Raw genomic sequence first — 20,482 nt, forward strand, 5'->3', positions numbered from 1 at the left:
GAGGTAGCGGTCTTGGCACGGTTGCAAACGGCACAGGAATTTACGTATTTCCTGACATTGTGGGGAAGAGAGGGCCACCAGAAATGGCGTTGAATGTTATAGAGGGTTTTTCTTTGCCCGCCGTGCCCTGCTGTGAGGGCATCGTGACAATGTTGCAGCACAAGAGGACGTATGGTTTCAGGAACATAGATTTTTCCGTGTGACGGGATATCCTTCTGGTGAGGTTGGTAGATCAAGGGAGGAAGCAGCTTTTTGGATCTCCTGCAAGAAGTGGGTCGTGACACCCATGAAGTGATTTGCAGTATTGTCTCCTCTTGTTTGGGTTTTGCCTCTTCTGGGGCATGCATTCTGGAGAGTGCATCTGCTTTTTGATTCTTTGAACAGGGACGATATGTGACGTGAAACCTGAAACGGGAGAAAAACAGAGCTCAACGTGCTTGACGGGGAGACTGTGGCGGTTCTGAGGTACTCTAGATTCTTGTGGTCTGTATACACCGTGACGGGGTGGTTGGCACCTTCAAGAAAATGCCTCCATTCTTCGAAGGCTCTTTTGATGGCTAGTAGCTCCTTATCCCCTACGTCGTAGTTGGATTCGGCATCAGTTAATCTGCGTGAATAAAAGGCCACTGGATGTAAGGGTCCTGTGTCGCAGTCTCTTTGTGCTAGCACGGCCCCAGTTGCTATGTTAGATGCATCCACTTCGAGGAAGAAGGGTCTTTTGGGATCTGGCAAATGGAGAATGGGAGCCGATGTGAACCGATGTTTAAAGGTGTTGAACGCCTTTTGGGCTGCTGATGACCAACACCATTTGACGACCTTTTTAGTGAGATGAGTCAATGGTTGGATTGTCTGTGAGAAGTTCCGGATGAATTTCCGGTAGAAACTGGCAAACTCCACAAAGCGCTGTACTTGCTTCTTATTTTGTGGTATCGGCCATGAGAGGATTGCCTCTACCTTGCGAGGATCCATTTCAACCTTGCCAGGTCTGATTATGAAACCCAAAAATTCCACACAATCCGTTTCAAAAATGCACTTTTCGATCTTTGCGTATAAGTGGTGTTGTTGTAACCTTTTCAAGACCTCTGTCATATGAAGACGGTGGGTATGTAGGTCAGGGGAGAAGATGAGGATGTCATCCAAGTACACCACTATGTACTGATCGAGGAGGTCCCTGAAGATGTCGTTAAGGAAATGCTGGAAGGAATCAGGGGCATTGCACAGTCCATAAGGCATGACCAAATATTCGTAGTGTCCATATCGGGATCGGAACGCAGTCTTCCACTCATCGTCTTGGCGTATTCGAAGCAGATTATAGGCACCTCTGATGTCTAGCTTGGTGTAGACGGTTGCTGTTTGGAGGCGTTCCAGGAGTTCAGGAATGAGTGGCAGAGGATATTTATTTTTGATGGTGATGTGATTCATTTCTCTGTAATCCACACATGGACGTATGCTGCCATCCTTTTTCCCACGAAAAAGATGCCGGCACCTGCTGGGGACGTAGAGGATCTGATAAAGCCTTTCTTTAGATTTTCATGGATGTATTCTTTTAAGATGTGTAATTCTTTTTCTGCCAGTGGGTATATTTTGCCATATGGTATGGGTGCCCCAGGCAGAAGATCTATAGGACAATCGTATGGTCTATGTGGTGGCAGGGTCCTTTCCCCTTTTTTGTCGAACACAGCTTTATATTGTTCATACGCTTTGGGTAGCATGATCTCTTGTCCTTTTTTCATATTCATTTCTAATATGGAGTGTATGAAACCAGTCGGTGGTTGTCCTCTATGATGGTTACAGACGGATGAGGAGAAGGTTAAGGTGCCTGTTGACCAGGTAATGGTAGGATCATGGAGGCGCAACCAGGGTATCCCAAGTATAACAGGGAATAGAGGTGAGGGAACCAGATCAAACGTGAGCAGTTCTGTATGCCTCCCTATGGAGACTTGTTTAGTGAGGGGACCCGTTTGCAAAAATGACCCATCTACGACTTGTATGCGCAAAAGATTTATTTTATCATGCACAGGGATGGACAAGGCATTTGCTATGTGGACGTCGAGAAAAAAGCCGCTTGACCCGGAGTCGATCATAGCTTTACATTCATAGGTGTTCTTATTCCACTGCAAGGAAAGAGGAACAGATAAGGGTGGTGATATGGCGGTCAGAGTGGATGGCATGATAGCAAGGTCATGGGGCTTACCCCTGTTTCTCGCCTTTCTAGGGCAGGATTCAACGGTGTGTCGACAATTACCGCAGTAGAGACAAAGATTCTCTTGCCTTCTGTGTTGTAATTCTGCTGGCGGCAGCCTTCCTTGAACCAGACTGATTTGCATTGGTTCTTCAGTCTGGACTGGAGAACGAGAAGCAGAAGGAGAGTAAGCAGCCGAGGAATATCTCGGTGATGCAGCAGGTGTTGCGGCTTTTTCTTGGCGTCGTTCCCTAAGTCGCCGGTCTAGCTGGATCGCTTGTTGGATAAAGGACTCCAATGATTCCGGAATTCCAAAATGAGCGAAGTCGTCTTTCAAGGGTTCAGACAACCCTAAACAAAACTGGCTGATCAATCCATGTTCATTCCAGCTTGTGTCAACAGCATACCGTTTGAAGTCGGTGATGTAGTCTTCCACGGGTCGACGACCCTGGCGTAAAGCCCTGATAGCAGACTGAGCAGTTTCTTGTCAATGCGGGTCATCATACATGGAGGACATGACCGTAACAAAGGAGTGCCAGGTCGAGAGACAGGGATCATTGCTGCGTAGGAGGTCGTGGGTCCAGTCTTGTGGTGGTCCAGATAGGAGGGCAATCACAGTGCGGACTTTTATGGCATCAGAATGGTATGTGCGAGGTTTCAGTTCAAACAGAACTTCACATGCCATAATAAAAGTCCGGTATTTGGTTCTTTCACCCGTGAAACGTTCTGGCAAAGGCACCTGTGGTTCTGGGTTGGTTGTCAGTTCCTCGAGTGGGGTTACAACCCGTACAACCGGTGGTGGTTGTGGGAATCCAGGTGTAGGGGCCGCAGCTTGGGCCTGCAGGTCATGGACGGCTTGGGTGAGGGTGGATACCTGTCTAGTCAGGTTATCCAGTACGTCAGCCAGCTCAGCGAGCTCCATGGTATGGCTCAGATATTCTGTCGGGTCTAGTAGTCAGAGCACAATATGCATGGCTGGAAACGTGGGTGAATCAAAAGCGAGGTACCGATAGGGATGAGACATAGACGAAGTCAGGATAAGCAGAGGTCAGTTCAGGCAGCGAAGGTTCAGACACGATAAGGCAAGCGAAGGGTCAATATCCAATAAAACAACGATAAGGAAGCACTGACGTATATACGTAGGGAGCACAGTATATCTGAGCAATGAGTGAACTAAAGGACACAGATTTATAGGAAGGAGGGAGGGATACTCCCTCTAATGTCAAGATTGACCTGATTCCATACACATGGGAATATTGCCGACTGTGCCTTTAAGAAGAGGATTTGTATGCGCGCGCGCGCGCGCCACTAGAGGGCGTGCGAGAGACGGAACGTGTTCTCCGTCTCTGTTGGGACGGCCCTGCAGTTGTGTTCCGGCCCTCCTGAAGATCACAATGCCTGGTAGAAGATCGCGGCACCATCAACGCCGGGGAGTGAGCGGGTCTGCCACGTCAGAAGGAGGACGTGGCGTGGGACCAAGTTTCCAGTATTAAAATGACTATATCAGGGTGACCAATAAGAATCAAGTAGCTACTATGGAACTCAAGTAGCTACTTACAGCATGTTGTGTCATGCACCAGCCACCAAGGTATTTGATACGTTACTGCCTCTTCTTCCTTGGCCACTTCCAGCCATTACTAGTTCTATTTTCAAAATTCATCTGTATGATATGTGGCTGCTATAAATGGTTAGATCTCACAACTCATACATGATAACAGCTTGGACTGTTAAACAATCCTATTTTGACCACTTCATACAAGTAACCCTATGGATAACATTCCAATACCATAAGCATTTTCACAAATCTGGTGTCCCCTTATGGACACTTAGTCTAGCTGTGGTCCACATAAGATAGATCTCTGCAACGTGTTGAAATTATATTATCTTCCATATGTCATAAAGGTTTTGTGCTAACAGAGACCAAAGCAGATGTGTTTAGCTTGATTGGATTGAAAAGATTCACATAATTAAAGGTTGGTTATCTACACAGCCTGGGTTGCATTATTTCAAGATTTCCCAATTTAGTGCTGCATGACATAGGCTCCTGAACGGAAATAGACGCAGGATGTTTGGTCTTGCGCTATGTAAAGATGACATTTTACGTGTCAGCATAAAATTAAAGTGATTTCATTATTTTAAATATGTATTTAAAAACAATATTTAAGCTCACTATTTTAGTATTTTTTGATAAATGAAAGTTTATTGAAGTTTTTCGCAGGAATAAACAGAATAATAAGAGAAAAAAAATGGAGGACGAGAGAGTTACTAAAATTGACACAAAATACTTATAGGCCATGTGTTAGAATACTATACCATCCCAGGGAACACCAGGTAACCAATTCACTGAACCCTCAGCCTGCATATGGCATGCTCTCTCTCAAGGCAGAAATAAAAAGGGTTTTAATCTATCTATCCAAGTCAGCCAAGTCATCCAGGTAGCTGAATTAACCTTCATATAAATTTTAATCCATTTAAATGTAAAAATAAAATTACTTGTTAGATTAATACTAATTGCTGTGTGCATCATGATACAGCCATTAGGTGCCATAACTGTTGGATACAAGGTGGTGTCTGATCACTGGGACCCCATATTAAGAAATATTTTGCCAGCATGAGTTTTTAGTATTTAGTACTGAAGGATTTGGTAATTTACAGAAACTTACTGAACTGAATGAACTCTACCGCCTAGCATACCTGAATCTTTCTACATACATGTAAAGAATTACAACTTGTATAACCATGATGGATACAACAACAAAAACACATCCAAATGTTTTGCTGAACTCCCCTTCACCTAATTTATTTCTCTTCCAGGCACAATGAGCCTGAGGTTTTTTCCTAACATCAAAAAAGATATATGCTGACAGTCTCTACAAGATGATCAGTGTCAGCGGAAGAAGATCTGTCCATCCAATGTTACTTTGCCTTGAGACATAGGGTCAGATTGACAAGAGTGAAAATTGTTCAATATGTTCCAAAAAGGGGGTGGCATCAACTAAACTGCCTTTATGCAGTTGCTTCTGAGATTTGGAACCTGTCCCACAACCAATGGTCATTTGCTCAGTATCACATTACATTTATTTACATAGCGCCAGCAGATTCGGTAGCGCTGTTAGAGTCAGTAGAATATTTTCAAAATCACAAACTGCTACAAAAGGAGAAAGGGCCCTGCTTTGCAATTTTACAATCTAGCTTCTCATAAACAATGTCTGGTAAATCACTTCTCAGTCATCCCTTGTCCCATGTTATATCAATATATTTATCCTGATAAATATGCCTTATGTTTGCTTTAATCTAAAAATGCTGATTAAATGCTGAGGTACAAGGATCAGATGGAATTTTGTTTAAATAACAGCAGTTATTCTTATCAAAGTAAAAAATGTTATTGTTTTGAAAACTTTTTATTATTATTAGTAATAATTTGATATGTTTTAAAACCATCAACACTTATCCCTTTAAAATGAGTCTTTCAATATGATCATTACAGAAAATTGTGGGATAGCTTTTTTTCTGTTAAACATGCTTCATTGTATGTGGTTTTTTTAAACTACCACCATTAGATGAAGCTTGTGATGAGATTCCAGCCTTGCCCCATGTTAAGAATCTGTACCTCCGATGTTGGCCATTAGAGACTGAACTCGGAACTGCCTGCTCCACAACGATGGCTCTGACTTCTACTGTAGCAAATCAGGGGCATTTTTTTGTGTTGCAGCTTTTGTGTTACACTACTTTAGGGCAAATATTAGTTAATGGGGAGGAATAATGAAGACACTGGGTGTTGTGTAAATATATATATATTGCCTATTTTATTCTTTAAACACATAGAATAGGTTTATTTAATTATAAAGGATTTCGGATTCCCTTCCCTATGGCATATCTATTAGGTGACATTTTAATACATGCATACACACACTCACTCATAGTGCTTATTTTAATCCATAAACAATTAGGTATGTTTAATTAGTGTACAGAACGTTAAATCTAGGGTTTGGGAAAAATTGCAGATTCTCTTTAAACTGCTTCTAATCCACAATCACCTACTTAAGTTTTTTTTAATAGCTCAAATAAAATAATTGCTAACAGTTTAACAGAAATAAGGGACTTGACTTTGAACATTCATGAGATGGCTTCTGTATAGAGACAGTTCAGCTTTACAAATTGAGGAAAGTGGGTGAGCCTTTAGCAGCCAGATCTGTATATCCCTTGAAGTATTATAGTTCTGCCAAATGTCCCCAGGCTTTGCAGAGTGAAATGAATTGAAGGGGCTGTAAGGATATTTGTGTCAGATTACATATCCCTGATACTATGGAAAGCCAATGTCAAGGCTCTATAATCCAATTTATATTTCAGTCTATAATTTGTGCAAATTTAGATAAAGTAACTAGTATGTAAAGGCAATATTAAAAGTTATATCTCGAGATGATGAGAGAGAGGCAGGTTTTCATTTTAGTTTAAAATTGGTTTATTTGTTTAGTTAACATGTCTGGGAATTGACGGTGACTCGGATGTTTTTGCATGTTTTCTGCCTGTTAATTAAAAATTGGAACTGACAGGCCCCAGACAGTTGAATCCACATTTTCCATATTTAAGTGGACAGTGGAAGGAAATCATGTTTTTTTTTAATTTAAACTAACACTTAATGGATCTTCTAGGTTAAAACTGTGATAGAACAAATCACTCCATTCCCTATATATAGGCACAAAATAGAAATAGTAGTCAATAGACTGTCAAGATACACACAAGTATACATGTCCTTACACACAACTGCCTGTACGCACATACACACGTTTATTCATGATTGCCCTTACACAAAAACATCCTAACATACAAAGTTCCATAACACACTTTCAAAACACACACTTCTTCTTTCTTTTCTCTCACTCTTTTCTCACTTACTTTCTACACTATCTTCCCTTTCTTTCACTTTCTTCCCTTTCTATTGATCTATTCACCCTCTTCCTGTCTCACTTTCTTCCCTTTCTATTAATCTATTCACCCTCTTTCTGTCTCACTTTCTTCCCTTTCTATAAATCTATTCACCCTCTTCCTGTCTCACTTTCTTCCCTTTCTATTAATCTATTCACCCTCTTCCTGTCTCACTTTCTTCCCTTTCTATTAATCTATTCACACTCTTCTTGTCTCACTTTCTTCCATTTCTATTAATCTATTCACACTCTTCCTGTCTCACTTTCTTCCATTTCTATTAATCTATTCACACTCTTCCTGTCTCACTTTCTTTTCTCTCACTGTCTTCCCTTTCTATTAATCTATTCAATCTCTTCCTGTCTCTCACGTTCTTCGTTTTTTTTCCCTTTTCTATTACTCTCTTCGGTGCTCCCTCGTAGTGTACGCAGCTTCATTGCTGAGCGCTCAGTATTAATATATGGTGCACATTGCAAGCAAGTACTCCCTTCATTTTCGATCGGTTAAAAGGAGATCATTGATGTGCCCAACTGGCCCTGCTCCTTCAGCAGCAGGCAGTTCAGTCTGCCTCTGGAGGGCATCGGCAAGAAAGACACAACAGATTGTCTGTGTAGGGAGACCTTGCTGCCCCTCCAGAACATATATTGCCATAAGTGCTTTCTGCACATGCGCAAGATGAGTGGTATATTAGAACTCCTGGAACTCTTATGTGGACCAGCGCTGGGGCTTGCTGGCAAGTGTGCATGCGCACTGTTAACCAGGAGATGTATTCATCTGACCCACAAACGTAACTGAGTTCTGCTATACATACTGCAATATAATGAGTTACCTACGCATCCCTCTAACAAACATAATAGCCTTTTAGCTATAATTAGTATTTGACAAGGCTTAGTGTCCACTATGCATATTTCACCAAATAAAATCACAACAGAATTAGTTGCAATGGGCCAGAAATGAGGCATCACAAACCTTATATGACCTTGCACTGGAATGGGTCTTGTTATTGTAGTCCATAAAAATATCTGATTTGGTAAGGTGCATTGGCTGGTTCTCACAATACCTGACATCATTGTTTAAGATGTTGTAATTTAGGCAAAATAAATGACAGAAATCATACGCTGTGCCACATGTCCAATTACAAAATAATAGGGGCTAAAGAGGGTAAAAAGAGAATTAATTTTCCATAAGAAGGCCATGAACCTTCTTTTAGTGTGTACACAAACTTGAATTGTTAGTTAACGCTGCCACCTAGGGGAAGCTGTGTCTGCTGCAAATGAAACATACTTATGTGGATAAAATGGGACATGTTCCCCTTCCCTTAGTACTAGTGTTGTACATTAGTATTCGGGAGAACATGAAAATGAATATGAAGGTTGCGTTTTCGTTGTTCAAACAGAATAACAAACAAATGGTGGTGGATAAACATACACGAAGACGCACAACAAGAAGAATCTTTATTTCTTCGCATTTGTCTTCCTATATATACTAGGCTAACCTATTAGTTAAAAAAATCCCTAAATATCTCCTAGCTAATCTCCCTTCCCCCATACAAGTCACTGCCACTAGCCTATTTTAAGTCTTCCGTAGTATAGCAGGGGTTAATGTGGGAATCAGTAGGATTGTGCCAGGATTTAAAGGTCCGTAAGAGTGACTCTATTGCGGCAGGGGCCTCTCTAGCATCAACCAATGAAGGGCTGTGTATATTTCCTATTCTGTGTTACTATAGGCTAATTACATATATACATACAAACAGCTACTGCACCCATGGGGACCGCTGTGTGTCCCTGTACTACAGCGACACAAGTGACCAGAAGGTGCCAGCTGTGCAAACACGCCCTACCACCCCAACACAGATTCACACCGATGGCAGGGGGTACATGCCCGTATTGCCACAATATTGCCACAATCCCCATTCCTCCCAAGCCAAGTTGGTCAGAGCAGTTGTCTGAGGCAGTGACTGAAGCCCTGAAATTGCAGTTTCACCTTTTTGCCATTGTTCTCCATTTGATTCCAATAGCTCAGCTTCCTTTGACTTGCTGTTGAGCATTTGCAGAAAGTGTACCTAAGTATGCTTCCTACTTTCCACAGAGGCAGCTAGATGGAGAAGTAAACTGAGGAAAAAGTGTGCCAGTTTGCAGGCAGAAAAATGTATTGGAGGGCCTGCAAAATGGATTTCAGTATGCATGAGACACGAAAATAAGGCTGCAGTGTTACTTCTAATGAGTATATGAGTTGATAATTAAATCTGTTAGGTATATCATCCTAGTCCAATAATGAAGTTGTTGAGGTTACCCTTAAATGGCAGAGCTTTTTCAAAGGTTACATCGGAGACATATTTCCCTTTATAGCCGTTGATTCTCTGTGCAATTTTGGGATATGACATCATATATCAGTGCTCTGTGACTTAAAGGTGCAAAACTGGTACAGCCTACATGGTGTAAATGGGTTGATGGGGGCTAGTCGGTCTCGACCAGAATACGACACTGGGTTACATGTTATGATCTATAAGAAACAGTTTGAACTCATTCAGATAGCATTTTATGTAGAAAACTACAAAGATTTTCAAATGTTGATATGAAAGTAAGATGGTAGCTTCCACCTTACTTTAAATTACATTAATTGTAAATTTATTGAAATTACTATAAGCTTGCACTTTTTGCTTGTCCATCAGAGTAACTGTGTTGGACATATTGGGGTAATATATAGTAATATCAGTGAAATATTGTTCAATAAATCTCCCCAAAACAAATTAACTAGGCATTGAGTGTGCTTGGGCAACAGCCCTTTGTACATAAGCTGAACTGGGGCATGCCCTCCCTAATGCATAAAGAAACAAGTGAGTTGAAATGTTCAGACTCGTGGGTTAGTGAGTCTTACATTTTGAAACCAATATTAGGACCTCAGGGTGAATGGTATGATTCTAAAGGTCACACAGATAAGAACGGACTCCTTCAGAGCCAACTTTAATGATATCTGAGCATTCCAGCTGCTGATTTTCCCACTTCTATGGGAAATGCTGATTTTCATCCTGACCTGTATTGGAATCGTTCACAACAGAGTCACTACAATAGAATCTTTGTGCCGGGGCATTAGAGGGACCCTCCAATGTTCCAGGCAGTCCTTAAAAAAATGCATATTAAAATAATTTCTAAGTACTGTAATACTTACCGAATAGCATTTGCTGGAACTCCAGAGCTACATTGCCCCGCCTCCTACGTGGTCCAACTAATCATGCCATTGATTGGCTGTGGCAATCAGTGGCAAGAACTAGCTCCCATTTCGCACTTATCCACAAAGGGTCTTCTTAGGATCTTCAGGGTATTGAATTGTAAATACCAGGAGGGGTGAGGAAAAGGGAAAAATGCATAGGGGGGGATTCTGCAAAATAACCAAATGCATTTGCAAGATGGACGACAGAAAAACTTAAAGGGGTGGGCTGGCAGTCCAAAATGTTTCACATAGGGCCAGTCAGACCTGGACCAGACCACTCTTGGGGTTGTGTAACCAGCAATGTTATGTGACCCTGTGGCAAAAGTGAGCAGCCTGAAAGAAAGCTGCAGGCGAGGTAAGGGGGTAAAGGAGGTAGGGCGTTAAGGGAAAAAATTAGTATGTATGTTAAAGTGAGAGTGTATGTGTTAGCATGAATGTGTGTGTGAAGGTGTGTGTTAGCATGAATGTGTGTGTGAAGGTGTGTGTTAGCATGAATGTGTGTGACAGAAAGTGTGTGTTAGCATGAATGTGTGTGTGAGAGAAAGTGTTAGCATGAGTGTGTTACAGCATGTATTAGTGTGGGAGCGAATATGCAAATACGCGTGTTGGCGTGTATGTGTGAATGTGTCAGTTTGTGTGTGTGTAAATATGCGTGCGTTATCACGTATGTGTAAGTTTGTGTGTAAATACGTGTGCCTCTGTGTATGTGAGTTATGGGCCATGGCACCTCTTGGCTTTACCCCCCAAGGGACGACTCTGCTAAAAGAGAATATGATAGCTGGAGTGTTACTTTAAAGGGTTAGTGTCAGGGTCACCTTATTTGTGAAGTTAAAACATAGAACACGTGATTTGCGAATACAGCGACCGTTCTATATAAAATGTGTTGTTATAATTGTAAGCCGGCGTGACTCTCCGCCGAACCTGTACAGCCGGTTACATTTCTCATCGAGCGCTGCCAAGGCAGATAAATGCGGGAACGCCTCCTTGCCAGGCGCGTCCCCCTTAGCGCTCCGTGCGCGCGCTTTTACGTCACAGCGAGCCGTGGTGCGCGCACCAGGGGCAGCTGTTCCCTCAGCAGAGTCTGCAGAGAGCCGGAGAAGGGAAGGTGCAAACATGGCTTCGGGGGCAGCAGGTGAGGAATGGGCACATATAACCATAAACCCTGTGTAGCCATAAACAAAAACCAAAGTGACATGGAGCCGTGAATGCATTAAACAGCAATCCTTGTTTTCTACAGAGGCAGAGACCAGGCAGAGGCTGCTGAGGACAGTGAAGAAGGAGGTAGGTGCTCGTTCTCATTATCTGTGTATTAGCTCCCATGACACCATGTATTTTGTGTGCAGTATAGCATTGTGGCAATACGGGCATGTACCCCCTGCCATCGGTGTGAATCTGTGTTGGGGTGGTAGGGCGTGTTTGCACAGCTGGCACCTTCTGGTCACTTGTGTCGCTGTAGTACAGGGACACACAGCGGTCCCCATGGGTGCAGTAGCTGTTTGTTTGTATGTATATATGTAATTAGCCTATAGTAACACAGAATAGGAAATATACACAGATGGTATCACATGTAATGCAGTACAATAGAGGTGTCATTGTCATCATCTGCACTTATAGTATCAAAAGCATTACTAAAATAAATAAATTATTATTACTTTTGTTACCATTGTTAGGATTACTGCCACACTGGGCACTGATTGTTTACACAGTAATAATGATTACTAATATGACACAGTAATAATAATATTTACGATACATTCCAAATTATGATTTTAATTATGTTGATACCATTATGGCTCCTGTACATATTGTTATGGACAACATAATATTGTAAATACATATAAGTAGATATTTGTTATGTTTATACGTTTAGCACCCATGGCCCATAGGATCTTCTGGGTGACAGCAGCAGGGTGACAGAGACGCCCTATCCATTCTTGCAGAAGTGAAAAAAAAGTGATCCAGAAGAATATTTGGTCCTCAAAAATGACAGCAGTTGAAAACACTGATTTTTTTTTTTTATTTTTTTTTATTTTTATGCTTTTCCTTTGCTAACTTTGGCTTGGTAGGTTTGTGTTAGGCAGATACTGTAACTGGTCAGGAACAGGGATTTGGTGCTATACGGGATTCAAATATTGCTTGACATTATAAACGGAACATGTAAAAAGCTCATGGAGTCACACTAGAAATGTCCCCTTGCTTGAAGTCGCTTCGGAAATTTGCTCTACCCCTATTCCACCACATGTGTTATTTTCGGTGAGTATTTAACTTCAATTTTGTGTGAAACTGCAGGTATCAAGATTTTCTAAAGACATGAAAGTTGTAAATACTTCTTTGCAGTTAAAGACTGTAGCATTTATAGTGTAGTGTTTATAGTGGAAAATGAATAAAAAGCCTTCCTTGTCAGTATTAAGTATTCTAGTTTGCTGGCCGGAGTATAGAAAATGTTCTTGTTTTCAGCAGAGGCTCCTAAATGTGCCATACATGTTACACTTTCTCAAAGAAAGACAAGTGATGCTACCCTTGCATAACCACTTATACATAAACCCAATAACTGCTTTCCAACTATTTCGAAGGACTGCTAATATTTTCAGTGACAGAATATGGTGATTACAGCATAATTCACATGGATGTTATAATCAGGCAAAATGAAACTGAGGTTTTGTGGTTACCTAGCTGTGGTTCTAGATTTTAGGTGTCATTCTTTGATGAACCACAACCTAGTACTAGATGATGGGGTCTGCATTACTATTTATTTTATTTAGAGGATGCCTGCAGATGCTTTATTACAATAGTGTAGAATACGTAACTACCCAAAACATTTAACCTGACGATATACAAAATTAACAACAACATGGACACGTGTTATACTGGTACAGAAAAAGAGGTGCCTTGCTCTTGCTCTTACAGTCTATTATGGAGTTAGTGACCATGCCCATGCCCATCTTGGCATAAGGCATACTGGACTAGATTCTATTGTCAATGAAGCATATATCCCTGTTAATTGAATAGCAATTCTCCGATAAACTGAGGGAAAAACCTGCAGTTAATTTTAAGTCAGGTGATAGAATCTAGCCTACTGTTGGATATCAAGTAGTTTTACGCTTGTACTTGTAGCATGAAGTAGGTCAACGATAAGCTCTGGCATTCAAATGATCTTGGCCTAGGAGGTTTGTGTAATGTTATAGGAGGTGTAATGTTATTGAATGTCATAGAGAACCTACCATAAAAGCACTTTTGATTCCTGGGTGCTATTGACCTTTAAAACAGTTAGCTTGTGGAAAGACTCTTTAAGATTCACCTGTCATTACAAAATGACAAGGTGCTAGCTAGCATTGCCACTGAACATACGGATTTTGGATACAACAGCTGCCATTCTGGGTGAGCGCACATGTGAACGCAGCACCTAGGCGACACAGGAACGACACAGGCAGCTTTTATAAATTTTTATATATACATTTGCTGTCACCTGTGCTTGGATCTTATCAGTGAGTACCTGATTGTGCTTTTTCCCTTAAACTCTTAAAGGGGAGATTGTGTGAACCATTCTTTCCATATAAGTATTGTTTGCTTAGTTGATTTCTTAATCATAATAATATTAATAGCACTTGAACTCTAATATAGAAGATATGACATTATTTAAAACCAAAATATCAACATTTACTCTTTTCTGGCCCTTCACCCCTTCATTTGGCCAAACATTGATTGTCAGTGTACACTTATAGTATATACAAAAAATATCTCCCTTAAGATTGATATCTGCAAGGACTCCTCAAATCACCCAAAAATGTAGCCAGTATAAAACAGAATATCTTAACAAAAATAGCTTTCTTGGTAAAGCCCAACTTGATGATCCCCTCGGGACATGGGTGGACATATAGGAGAAAAGACAAGAAGGACAAAAATTGTGTAATAAGGTCTCTTTAAAAATATCTGTATACAATTTATTATGAACTCACCAACAAACAGCTCAAGTCCAAAATGTGCATCAATAAAATTAGGGTTACTGGACACCTCCTTACGATAAAGTGCTCTTCTGGAAATAATGCAGAATCAGGTGCTTTCTATAAAGTGCTCCAGCGTTCCCCTCTGAGTGCAGTAAATAGGTGTGGTAAGTCACTGTTTTTGAGATTCTCCTCCTGGTAACTCCGTTGACGTGAATAAAAAATCATATAATAATCAATACGTACATTGGTGTGGTGCCCGCCCCTACGCGTTAAAACGTAACTTCCTCAGGGGCTCTGTGGAACAACACCATACACTTATGCCATACTAACCACCAGCTCCAGGGCTGGCTTCTGCAAGGGAATACCCCATGCGCACAGGATCATAAAGCACTCCCATTGGTTTCAGTAAGAGTACTTTCCTGCCAATGATTAGCTGCTTTAGGCAACCAAAACTGGCATGAACATCTGAAAACGGAGGGCGTGGTGTGCTGCAAGTCTGGAAGTATAGCTACTTCTTATAAAGTACTTTAATATGCATTTTTTGTAGGTGGGACTGTATGGTGCCTTGGGGTATTTAATAACCAAAAACAGAAGATGAGTGGATATTCATAATTGAAAGGTCAGTTGGTGTGATGGGTCGATACACAGTATAGACTCGTAAAGTTGCAGTTCCACTTTAGATAAATTAGGAATTAATTAGTGCCAGGAATGATGCAGTATTTGGCTATAAAAGTGTTATATACCCCACAGGGCTGCCCTGCCCTGAGCCATCCCATGCTCCTCATGCCATGCTACTCCCACGGCCCTGTCCCACGCTCACAATGTGCCCCAATCCCAGGAAAGGGGGGCCACTGGGGTCCAGTCCCCAGAAAGGGTCCCTAAAGCCTGCAAGGGACGAGACAGTGATGGTTAAACCAATACAGTGTCCAATTACTATTAAATGTGGCTTAGTATCCAATCCACTAATCTTTATAAATTCTAAAATTTTTGCTTTTTGTAGAATGGTTTCTTTGGGGTCGGATTAACAGAGCAGCATAAGGAGCAATTGCTCCACGGCCCTGGTGTTCTGACGGGTCTATACCACACAAACACACAAAAGAAAGCCCTGCGCTCAAACTCCCATCGTTCTTGGGCGGCAGCAACGGCTATAGTATTCGTCAGCCCAAAATACATAGACCAAACACCGAAAAATAGTTACCTGCGCACTATCCCAAACACCTGTGCTTATATAGACAAATGGAGGTTTTTAGTTTCACTCCAATGGCCATTAAAATGCAAGCTCGCCTGCCACGTCACGGCAAACCTCTTAGGCGAGTCCTACACTATACAATTCACCTCGTTGCTATGAGCTAAAGGTAAAAATCTCTAATGAGACAAAGAGGGGTATTCTCTAAACCCCTACATATTTATTAGCCCTTAATAGGGACCACATGGGGTGGGCGGCAGCAATAGCAACCTGGCTGTGAGATACAAAATTGAGACATAAACACACAAAAGAAAGTCCTGCGCTCAAACTCCCATCATTCTTGGGCGGCAGCAACGGCTATAGTATTCGGCTATAGTATTTCGGGTCTATACGACACACCTGTCCCACGAAATGGAGATCCGCTCTGCTGATGTTGGGCATTTATCCTCCCTCACTGATACTGTGTACCTAAAAATTACATCACTTGTCGGTGTGCAGTGTCAGACACACTATTAACATTAAAATTGACACTAGACAAAGGTAACAAAGAAGAAGAACCCTTTGCTTGCAAGCTTACAATGTATTCAATTTTATGATAGAGTGTTTGCCAACAGTGAATGTACCTTCTAATCCTAGAGGTAATACAGGTGCGTGGACCTGTTATACACATAGCTACAGAGTAAAGTTGACAAACAGACATGCCCATTGAGTTCAACCTTTCCTAGATTGCACTGACCCAATTGAAGGCAAAAAGTTATTTAAGCACATGCTTAGAAGGGGGACATTTCCTCTATGTTCTCAAGGCTGTCAGAATTGCTGGATGACCAATTTAAATTACCATGTGTACACCTGAATACCATTTAAAAGCCTCCACAGTACTTGCGATCACCACCTCCATAGTTGCCGAAGCATCTAATTATCCTTATTAATATTATAGCTCTTCTTTTAACGCTTTCCATTTCAATCACATATTCCTTATGGATTTGTGACCAACATTGACCTGAATATTTTAAATGAGGGGTAACCAATACATTCTATAGATCATTGTCTCATTTTCAGATCATACCTACCCTTCCTAATTACCATTAGTAATCTGCTTAGCATCACATCAGTTTGATTCCCTGCTTCTTCTGGAGGTATGCCAGTGGTTACAGGCTTTCCATTTCTTCTGAAAGCCAAGAACAGAACGCCTGGCATGTGTTAAAATGGAGGAGGTGCCAAGAGAGAGCTGATGTGCATGTTTAGTGATACAGACGAGCCTTTTAGTGCACATCGCTGTATCGCTTAGCTGTCAACATAGCTAATGACTTACTGTTTACAGCAACAAGAACACAGCATGGTTGGGTGATCCAGCGTTAAAACATGGTCAGTGATGCCATTCAATTAAAGCTTACTGGCTGTGCTTCCTTAAACATTAACAACAGAAAGCTTCCAAAACTATCATCAGATGGCATAATATAGATATCTCTGGGCTGGACCTAGAAGAACACAGGGGCTAAATGTACCATGTACCATGAGTCCTAGAACACTTCCCAAAATAGCAGTAAGGAACCCAAGTTTGCATCCTTGAATATGCAAGCTTTGGCAATCATAGGAGTTGTAGTGTGCAGCCCTGGATTGGCTGAGTCCCAACCAGACAACCACAAAAATACTGAGATTTTACTTTTGTCGTTGCTATTGTCAGACTTTTTTCTAAGCAGGTATTTTGTCTTAGTTTTGCATACTAATATATGAAATACATTTTCAAAGATATCACATATAGCATGCATGTGTGTTTTCAGCTGGTGAGATTATTCCTTAGTATCCTGTGCCTTTGATAAAACCGCTCTGTGAAAAGGCAGACTTCCTGTTGCCTTGACAACTGTCCTTAAATTGGAAGGACCCGATAGGCTTTTACAAAGTTAAAACACGTGAAAACGCAGGTGTGTAATATTTAATGCAACGGTTCTGAAAAAATGGCATGTATTCAAAAATGTGCATATAATATGTAACAATTACCGGTAGTTAGCTTAAAATTTTTTGCCCCTAACAAGTGAAGGTAAAACTGATTGTATAAATAGTAACCAGCAAAGGACTCTCTACATAGGTTACCCACAAAGGCCTAAATTGGCATAGGAATATTCACATATGTAATTATTGGTTTATGATATTCTCTAAAGCCTTTGGTGCTGAAGACAGAACGTGAGCCAGGTAGGAAATGGTTTCTAGGTAAAAATTCAGGCTTTGTAATACGTTTTAGTGTGTTCATATTGATTGAAAGATTATAGGTGGGAAATAAGGAAGGGGTCCTTGAGATCTATCACCTTTTTAGAATGGTCTCTATATTCAAAAAGTGGTCATAAATCATAAAAATCTTGTGGAGCAAACTCTGGGAGTTGTCTCAAAACCTTCCTCGGGTTGCTGAGTTCAGGTTTTCTTGCTATTGTATTCTTAAGGTTGATATTTGGCTAATGATTATAAATGAAAGAGCATTAGGTTTCTATTAATCTGTATGTATATACACATGTGTGCATTTGGGATTAAATAACATAAATTTACATCCAGATTGATATATATGTATTTGCTATATAAAAAAGATGGCAGAATGCCTTGCAGGCAAGTCTCCCCCGGGTTAAATTCCTTGGCACAGTCCACAATGCAACACCTAAGGAATCCCAGGGTTGTATGGCACAAAATATGTTTTTAATGAAGCCTGCGTTCTTTAGCATTTAGGCTGTTAAAATCTGGTGTCATATAAATATTGTGATTTCTCACTGCCTTGGTCCTTCTGGTGTCTAAACTTGACACTCCTATTTCATTGCATGGAAGGGATATGGTGTCCTTGGCTTGTGCTGAGGCCAGCTTCCCTGTATCAAATCAAGAGACTGCAGCTCATCTAGAGGGGATTCTTGCATAGTTTGTGTTGTTATTTTCCCTCCAAAACTTCCAGGACAATCTAGATAGAAACCAACAAGATTCAGGTCACTAAGCCCTTAATTGCAACCTGAAAATTGTTAAACATAATCTTTAACAGATATTCATATCATGAATAAATCTGGTCAGAACTATGTAAATCTACCTAATAGAGCCACCGGTTTGCCCTGCGTTGTTATCATCAGGAGTATAACAGCTTACTAGGGCTGCAACTAACGATTATTTTAATAATCGATTAGTTGGCCGATTATTTTTTCGATTAATCGATTAATCGGATAAAAAAAACAATATGCTAATTTTTTGTTTATTTAAAATAATTGAATGAACTGGATGTTAAAAAACAACTTAAAATTTACATTAACATTCTTATTTTGTTATGATGTAATAAAAAAACAATATTTTCAAAGTACAAAAACCCAAACACAATATTTATGAAACAAAATAACCCCAAACATTCTGAAAAGAGGTGGACTATTACTGTTCAAGAAACTTTGCACCCGGCACTTTGCACCCGGCACTTTGCACCCAGCCCTGGCACTTTGCACCCAGCACTTTGCCCCACCCCTGGCACTTTGCACCCGGCACTTTGCACCCGGCACTTTGCACCCAGCCCTGGCACTTTGCACCCAGCACTTTGCCCCAGCCCTGGCACTTTGCACCCAGCACTTTGCACCCAGCCCTGGCACTTTGCACCCGGCACTTTGCACCCGGCACTTTGCACCCAGCCCTGGCACTTTGCACTCAGCACTTTGCCCCAGCCCTGGCACTTTGCACCCAGCACTTTGCACCCAGCCCTGGCACTTTGCACCCAGCCCTGGCACTGTGCCCCTGCACCCAGTCTCCAACTCTGCCCTGCACCCCCACCCCCACTCTGCCCTGCACCCAGTCTCCTGCCCTGCATCCCCACCCCCTGCCCTGCATCCCCACCCCCACTCTGCCCTGCACTCAGTCTCCTACCCTGGCCTGCCCCCCCACCCCCACTCTGCCCTGCATCCCCTGAAACCCCACCCCCACCCCCGCGAATCGCTCTGTGCCAGTGGCTCCGTTCGCACAGAGCGGTTCGCTCTGTGCGAAAGGAGCCACTCGCACAGAGCGAACCGCTCTGTGCGAAAGGAGCCACTCGCACAGAGCGAACCGCTCTGTGCGAACGGAGCCACTCGCAACTAGAAGAAGGCGGAGAGTGCAGCGCGTGTAGCGGAAGCGGGGAACGCTCGCGGAGGTAAGTAAAAGGAGCCGAGTGCTCCAACAACGAATCGATCACTCGATTAATCGATAACGGAAATCGTCGACAACGATTTCCGTTATCGATTATTATCGATTTTATCGATTCGTTGTTTCAGCCCTACAGCTTACATAGTCTTCTAATGAGCCTTGCATACAGAAATAACAAGAAAAGGGAGAATGGCATAAGCTTTTCCACAAGACATGCATGATAATTTCTGGCCACGTTATTGCGTTTATGAGCTTTGCATACATTCCAGCATCAGGCAAATGTGGCATCTTAAAGGATGGCCAGTGCAATCCATTCATTAAGCGAGCCAAACTGGTGACTCTGGGCTATTAATATTACTGATGTTATGCTGTTCAGCATCTCATAATGTGATACTTCTTCTTACTAGTAATTACATTTCCCAACAAAATATGGTAATCTATACATTTGATACCAGTTTAATTGGTGCCAATGTGTATTTAATGTTTTCTGTGCCTCTAGATGGAAAGCCTACTTAAAAAATACTTAATACTTAAATAATGCCACATATGATTGCTATGGTTTTTTTTTCAAGGCGTATATAGTGTCTTCACTGTTTCACCGCAGATATTACACCTACACGTTTTATATATTTATTTTTTTAATTTTTTTTTCTAACAAGATCACATCAATAATATTTCCCTTGTGATATAATATAACATATGCATGACAGAATGTAACAAAATAAACATTATGTCCATTACACTGAAATAACCTGCTTGATGCCTGTATTGGTTATTTCTATGTTTAAGCTAACCCAGCAACAACTACATTATGTAAGCACACATCAGCTTTAATATTTTCGTTCCAGTGATTTTCCATTATGCATCTCTAAGTGGGTTTCTCATCACACGTTACTAATGTATTACTGCACC

General features: G+C 41.4%; 1 protein-coding gene across 1 annotated transcript in view; it reads right to left on the bottom strand.

Moving 5' to 3' along the window:
* LOC149290201 (uncharacterized) overlaps window positions 1–3,104 on the bottom strand; it is a 30,513-nt gene extending 27,409 nt beyond the window's left edge. Inside the window, exons 1-2 of the mRNA XM_089489438.1 lie at window positions 2,689–3,104; window positions 470–1,486 (exon numbers count right to left, since the gene is read on the bottom strand). Coding sequence (XP_089345564.1) covers window positions 470–1,486; window positions 2,689–3,104 — 1,433 coding nt within the window. The remainder of the gene's footprint in view (window positions 1–469; window positions 1,487–2,688) is intronic.
* Window positions 3,105–20,482: the final 17,378 nt, after the last annotated feature.

Source organism: Sceloporus occidentalis, unplaced genomic scaffold (genome assembly GCF_023333645.1).
Source record: "Sceloporus occidentalis isolate IW3139 unplaced genomic scaffold, rSceOcc1.0.p SCAF_40, whole genome shotgun sequence".
NCBI lineage: Eukaryota > Metazoa > Chordata > Lepidosauria > Squamata > Phrynosomatidae > Sceloporus > Sceloporus occidentalis.